Source organism: Limulus polyphemus, unplaced genomic scaffold (genome assembly GCF_000517525.1).
Source record: "Limulus polyphemus unplaced genomic scaffold, Limulus_polyphemus-2.1.2 Scaffold1409, whole genome shotgun sequence".
Taxonomy (NCBI): domain Eukaryota; kingdom Metazoa; phylum Arthropoda; class Merostomata; order Xiphosura; family Limulidae; genus Limulus; species Limulus polyphemus.
Genome location: NW_013667019.1, coordinates 266613 through 273411, shown reverse-complemented (window position 1 = coordinate 273411; position 6799 = coordinate 266613). Strand labels below are relative to the sequence as shown.

The 6799-nt window shown below is 30.1% G+C and overlaps 1 protein-coding gene and 1 long non-coding RNA gene across 2 annotated transcripts in view; both read left to right on the top strand.

Moving 5' to 3' along the window:
- Nucleotides 1-6799, top strand: part of LOC106463445 (UPF0587 protein C1orf123 homolog) — a gene marked incomplete at its 5' end in the record, with an annotated part of 18614 nt that overhangs the window by 5866 nt on the left and 5949 nt on the right. The window contains 3 exons of the mRNA XM_013923473.2: nt 2808-2864; nt 4765-4846; nt 5940-6049. Coding sequence (XP_013778927.2) covers nt 2808-2864; nt 4765-4846; nt 5940-6049 — 249 coding nt within the window. The remainder of the gene's footprint in view (nt 1-2807; nt 2865-4764; nt 4847-5939; nt 6050-6799) is intronic.
- Nucleotides 2880-4321, top strand: LOC111086762. The gene is made up of 2 exons (XR_002611488.1): nt 2880-3375; nt 3500-4321. It is a non-coding gene; the product is annotated as an uncharacterized LOC111086762 (long non-coding RNA).

Sequence of the window (6799 nt, the reverse complement as noted above, 5' to 3'; positions counted from 1 at the left end):
ATTAAATACATCAGTTGTAATAAATCAATAAATGTAATGTTAATAAATACATCAGTTGTAATAAATCAATAAATGTAACATTATTAAATACATCAGTTGTAATGAATCAATAAATGTAATGTTATTAAATACATCAGTTGTAATGAATCAATAAATGTAATGTTATTAAATACATCAGTTGTAATAAATCAATAAATGTAACATTATTAAATACATCAGTTGTAATGAATCAATAAATGTAATGTTATTAAATACATCAGTTGTAATAAATCAATAAATGTAATGCTATTAAATGCATCAGTTGTCTGTAAGTAATTAAATCAGCTTTATAAAACAATAATGAACTTAATGCAAAACAAAAATAACATTATAATGAGAACAAATTTTAAAATTATTCTTCCAATACCAGTCCTCGTTGTCATCCTCAAGTCATAATGGATATTGTATGTGGCCATAGCACCCAAATGCAATGGGTGATATTCCATCTATCAGACAAGATCCAGATGTCAATGTCAAACTAACCAGCAACAAAGGAGAATCAGTTAAGGGTTGGGAGTTGAGAGCTTGAACCCACAACGTCTCAACTTCTTCTGCTTTTCACTATCTGCAGCCAGTTTTGGGAAGGCAGTTACCCTTAATATTTAGATGTAATTTTAAAGTAGAATTGAACCACCCTAAAATTCTACAATGTAAAACTCCCAACTTCTGACATTTTTTTGATATTATAAGATATGAAAAGTGAAAAAATATTCTTATAGTTGAAATAAATCACCCTATATCTCTACAACACTCCCAAGCTCCACCCTTTTATTTAATAATTAGTGATGTTAAACAGAACTAAAAACCCTTACCTTAATAGCTCTTAAGCCTCCATCCTCCTCTCTTTGTCTTGAAAATTTGTTCAAGTATAATCCAGGGGAGCCTTGGTATACTGAGCAAACATCTAAATAAATTAAAGTTAGTTACTTAAACCAAGGATAACCTTGAGTAACTAATGCCTTCTAAGTTCTCCACAATTTAGTTTCCCTGATCAATAGTTTAATTTTTAATGTAGTTTCATATTTATTAAAAAAAAGTGTGAACATTTTCTTCATATACCAGTCCTTATAGCCATTATTTTTCAATTTATTTATGAATAACTTAACAATTTGTAATAATAGTAATTCTATTATGGATAATGTAGAAATATATGGTGGTTTATTTCAACTATATAGTTTATATACTCATTTTTTGAAATTATGATTAAATTTTTAACATATTACCACTGAAGACATAGTTCCTAGTAACTATGTGCCATCTGACTTCCTTGCTACTTAGTAGTGACTCTACAGTGAAGCTTCCATTAGACCAACTTTCTTCAAGACAGACTTTCTAATATTTTCCCTGCTTTTCTTATGCAGTTTTTCATTTAACATTTTAGGTGTATAACTTCCAAAAATGCTTAAGAAAACTAAAGGTAAAAAGTCTATTGGATCTGCACTGGGTAAGTAGTCGAGTAGGGTTGCTGTAATTCAAGTTACCTAGGCCATCTTCTCATGAATAGAGCCATTGGCTTACGAAATTCTGACTGTAAGCATTCATTAACTCCAAGTCCTTGTTTCTGGTTTTGTTAATGGTACCAAGAGATGTTTCCAGTTTCATAGTAGTGACCTTTTTCATAACTGCTGCATCCAATTTGCAAATGAGGTTATTGGTCATGATTGGATTGGGGTGTGAAATTAGTGCCTTTTGCTTTTCTAAGAACTGTTGCAAGGTTATCTGCTTCCATGGAAAGCACTGAAAACTTCCTCTGTTTAAATTTCACATTCTTTGGCTCTGCCTTTAACTGTCTCACTGTGTAAATATTTTTATTTGGAAAAAGGGGTCACATACCCCTTCAACTACAGGTGAAGTTTGGGAGGCATTTTTATAAGCTTGTTAAGCAAGGTTTGTTTTTAAATACAAGATTAATGACCATCTATCACATGATCGTAGGTCTAGAACCTTCTCAACACTTACAGGGAAAAAGTAGGTCATGTGCATCTTTAACCTTTAAATGACCCTATTAATTTATAGACTCCACTAAAACAAAAACCTTTAACATGAAATATATGCTTTAAATTTGGAAGACTTAATAAATCAAGATTAATTTAAAAACTCAAGAAATATCAACTTTAATGAAATTGTTTTTACCCATTCTATTGTCGGCTTTGGTTTTTATAACACTGAACATGAAATTGTAAATGATATTGATATTGTGCAGTTTGTTTTTTCAAATGAGCAGAGCATGATTATAATCAGTTATATTTGTCATAAGGTAGTAGTATTAGAGTTATTGAAATTTTAGATACTGTGTTATTTATTAGGTCTCTTGAGGTTTTTATTAGAAGTGTGTATAATAGTATCTCAACCATTTGTTTACCATATTCATTGCCAGTGATGCAATTTCCTAAATATCAGAGCTCATCAGGCAAGCTAGGATACAACATATTAGTGATCATCATACCATGTATATAAGCTACTTGTTAGATTTGAGCAGAGCACCGATAGCCTATTTTGTAGCTTTGCACTTAACTTCAAACAAACAAGCTTGTTAGGTTAAGAATTTTTATGGCATGGACACCTTTTTTTTTTAAACTGCCAAAGTTTGAATATGATAAATTATATTATAATTGATTGTAAAGGGTATTATACTGGCACCACTGATATTAAGCTGGCTATTTGACCTTCATTACATTCAGTTAGTGTCAAAATATGCTCTTATAGATGTTCTTCATACATTGTTAGTCTATAACTTTAACCTGGTATTGTGTTTCTTATATCCACAGCTAAAATGCATGAATTGTGGAGAAGAGTCAGATAAATGGCAGTATGTGGTGATGGCGGTAAGTTGCCACAGTTAGTTGCATGTTGTCTTTTGAACTTTATTATTTTGGTTTTGAACTCCGTATTAAGTATTTTATGTGTGTTTTATATATCATTATAAACATGTATTTTTAAGAAATAAATTCTTGAAATCAAATTTCTGAACTTTTAAACTCATCTATAACTTCTTGTGTTAAACTTTTCTTTTTATAGTTTTTGTTGCTTCCTATGCAGTTTTATACAACATGTTAAATAGCTTAATAATTCTCATAGGTATTATGTATAGTGTTTACACTTATCATCATTACTGTACATAAGTTTTCCAGTCATGTTAGTAACTGTATGTAAGGTGTATGTTTGTCTTGGTAACTGTAAGGTGTGTGGTTGTCTTAGTAACTGTGTGTAAGGTGTGTGGTTGTCTTAGTAACTGTGTGTAAGGTGTGTGGTTGTCTTAGTAACTGTATGTAAGATGTGTGGTTATCTTGATTACTGTATGTAAGGTGTGTGGTTGTCTTAGTAACTGTATGTAAGGTATGTGGTTGTCTTAGTAACGATCTGTAAGGTGTGTGGTTGTCTAAGTAACGGTATGTAAGGTGTGTGGTTGTCTTGTTTACTGTATGTAAGGCATATCTCTGTCTGGGTAACTGTATGTAAGGTGTGTGGTTGTCTTGGTTACTGTATGTAAGGCATATCTTTGTCTTGGTAACTGTATGTAAGGTGTGTGGTTGTTTTATTAACTGTAACTATAACTTGGTAAGTAAGAGTCTTAGATAGTTAATGTTTTATAAATATTCAGGGGTATAAAAAGTTTTTTACATACTAGCTCTGCACTTGTAGTCATGAGAAATGTACTAGTCTAAATTGAAATTCATCTAATCCAACTGTTTATGTTTTATCACACTACAGTAGATAAATTATTACACATTGCAAATATATACATATTTGTATTCATGGCAGTGACTTCTTCCACAATATTACAAGGATAAAAATAACAGGACTTACTATAGCAAATGTGATGGAGATGGAAAATTTCTGTGCAGGTTATTCAGTCTACATATGTTATAAACTGGTATTCCTGACATGTGGAAAATAATATGATTTAATTCATAATATATAAAAACATCACATGTCTGTGCAGGTTATTCAGTCTACATATATAATGAAATCAAAACAACCAATGGGCAATCTGACATATGAAACAACTCACCCTTTTCCTTCAGACTTAGTAAAAAAAGCTGCTGTTTTATCTGGTATCATTTAAACTTTGCATTGAAAAAAATAAATTCTAATCTCATGGGAAAATAATAATGCTGATTAGAAAGTGTTTTAAATACAAAACTAAATAATTGATCATATTAATTTACAAGTTGGTAACTTAGTCATGAATATACATCAGGCTTACGATGGATTAGCCTATTCTTGATAAAAGGATACCATTCTTCATTGGTAGTTGATAGTTAGCAAGTGGAAAAAAATTGAAAAACAACCACAAAAAGTAATAAGAAATAAGGTTTGATTTTATGTACATGCACATGTACAGAACCACAACTTAGTATGTATTACAATTCATGGTAACACAAACTGAACATTTTTTATTAGCCCCTGGTAACACGCTGGTAGATTTTTACACACCTGGATACTATAGTTTCTTGTATAGATTCTAATTTTAATTAATGTTGATAATTATTATTACGTTTTTTAATCTTATGTGGAGGGTTGAGTATAAAAATTAAGGAAGTTTTTTACATGTAAAGTTTATTAAAAAGTAGGCTTGATATTTTATAGATGTATCATCATCATCATAAACTGAAATAAGTTTTGAAGTTATAGTGATATGAATTTTAGAAGTTAAAAGATTACAAGAAAAACTAGATGACCTGTAGACTCAAGACTGGAGAAATAATCGAATTTTGTACATAGGAGAAGGTTCCATTGAAAGGAAGTCGAGGTGAAGCTAATCTAGTCAGTAAGTGCAAACTCTGTGGAAGAGAAAACTCTATTGGTAAGAAAGACCCAAGCTTATAAACTGAATATATACCTTTCTTCCTCGTACTCTTAAAATACTTTTTAATAAGAGAAAAATAATGATTTTCAAGTTTAACACAGTATCAGCAAAACAAAAAAATTGTGTGTGTGTGTCAAGTTTTATTATAAAGTATTTATACATAACCATTCCAGTCTATTTAAGTTCTGCTTTCTCTACAGTTATGTATTACAGTTTAATAAGTCACTTTTTAATATTGTTAAAACACCCTTTGATTTCTTCTGATTTTGTGTTTTTAATAGAAATGTTCTCACTTGTCTAAACTATGGAAAACCTCTGTATCTAACATGAAAACTACACTAGTTAGGTGTTTTAAAAACATTTGAGAGGAAAGTAAATCAGAATATTTGTTTAGTAATAAATATTCTCTAAACAGAAGAAAAGTGTACAGTAGACATGCTGTAAAATTGCTAGCTAGTAGTGACTGTCTTCCTGTATCCTCATCTACATGCATTAATAACCTTAACAAATACTATTTACTGTGGTCAACGACCACATTACATAAGTACAAACTTACTAATAATCATTTTCTAATAGCTACTTTCTCCTGAAAGTGATGTTTTAAAAAGTAGCCATAAAATTCTAAAAAGGAATAGAAATCGTTTTTTAATATTTTATATTCAGAAACATTTTCTTTGGCAAGCATTCTTTTTACAAATTACTGAAACCTGAAATCTTTACTCTATTTCCAGTATATGAGTGGTTCAGAAATTCTGCTTATGCAGTAAATGGTAGTATTTTTTAATGTTGAATTATTCCAAAATAATTTTTTTTATTTGGTTTACTTACCACTGTATAGATACTTTTTTCTAGTTTCTTGAAAGAAAATGTATATCAAGCAAATAAGTGTACTTTCAGAAATTTTACATTTCATTTTGACCCCAGTGACTCAGTGGTAAGTTTTAGGGCTTATAATACTAAAAGTTTGGGTTTGACCCCTGTGTGGGCAAAATGCTAAGGGCTCACTGTACAGATGTGAACTTAAAAAACAAAAATATTTAATCTTATATTTATTCACAGAACCTAATGTAAACTTTTATTCCAATTCCAGAAATAATAAAAGACTCAATTAAAAGTTATACTGCGGATGACAGCAATCAGTTTAAAACAGTTATAATTTTTGACTGTCGAGGTTTGGAACCTGTAGATTTCTCTCCTCGGGTAAGTAATTTTTTTCCTTTGTAGTTTTTTTCTGTTTTTACACATTTCCATGTCATACCACCCTCTTTATGATGTTTTTCTTTTAAATAATATTTACTAAATCTTGTTCAGTTCTGTAGTTTTATAATGTATAATGCCCAAGCTGGAAAAAAATATAATCTGTTGATCAGTAGTTTGTGTAATATTACATTACAATAGAACAGATGCTAATTTTCATCACATGTTAATAGTATTTCATCTGGACACCTTGAGTTTTGTACACCACTGCCAATGACAGTTTTGTTCAATTTCAAAGATTATTGGATCAACTGCTTTACAGTACATAAAGCCTCAGTTGAAATACTACTTATATCAGTCATTTATATAATGTCAAATACTGTGGTGTTTAATGCCTAAGTTAAGCATGATTTGTTGATGAATAGCTTTTGTGTAAGAGAAAACTGCAATGAACAGCTGTTGAAGTGCTGCTAACCTACTTAGTAATTATAAACTGTACAGGAAAACAAATTCTATTAATAAGCTATAAGTCTCTAAACTTATATCTCCCTATATTGTTTTAAAATATACATCTGGAAAAAAGTTAAGCACCCCCGTGTTTTTTTCAAGTGATTCAGATTCGACGTTCTTGTGACTGATTATAAATTACCATTCAATCTAAACGTGTTTATCCAATGAAATTATGCATTATTGGGCACAAGAAAACAAGATTATCACCGTAAAATAACAATTTTTAATTACTATATCATGACA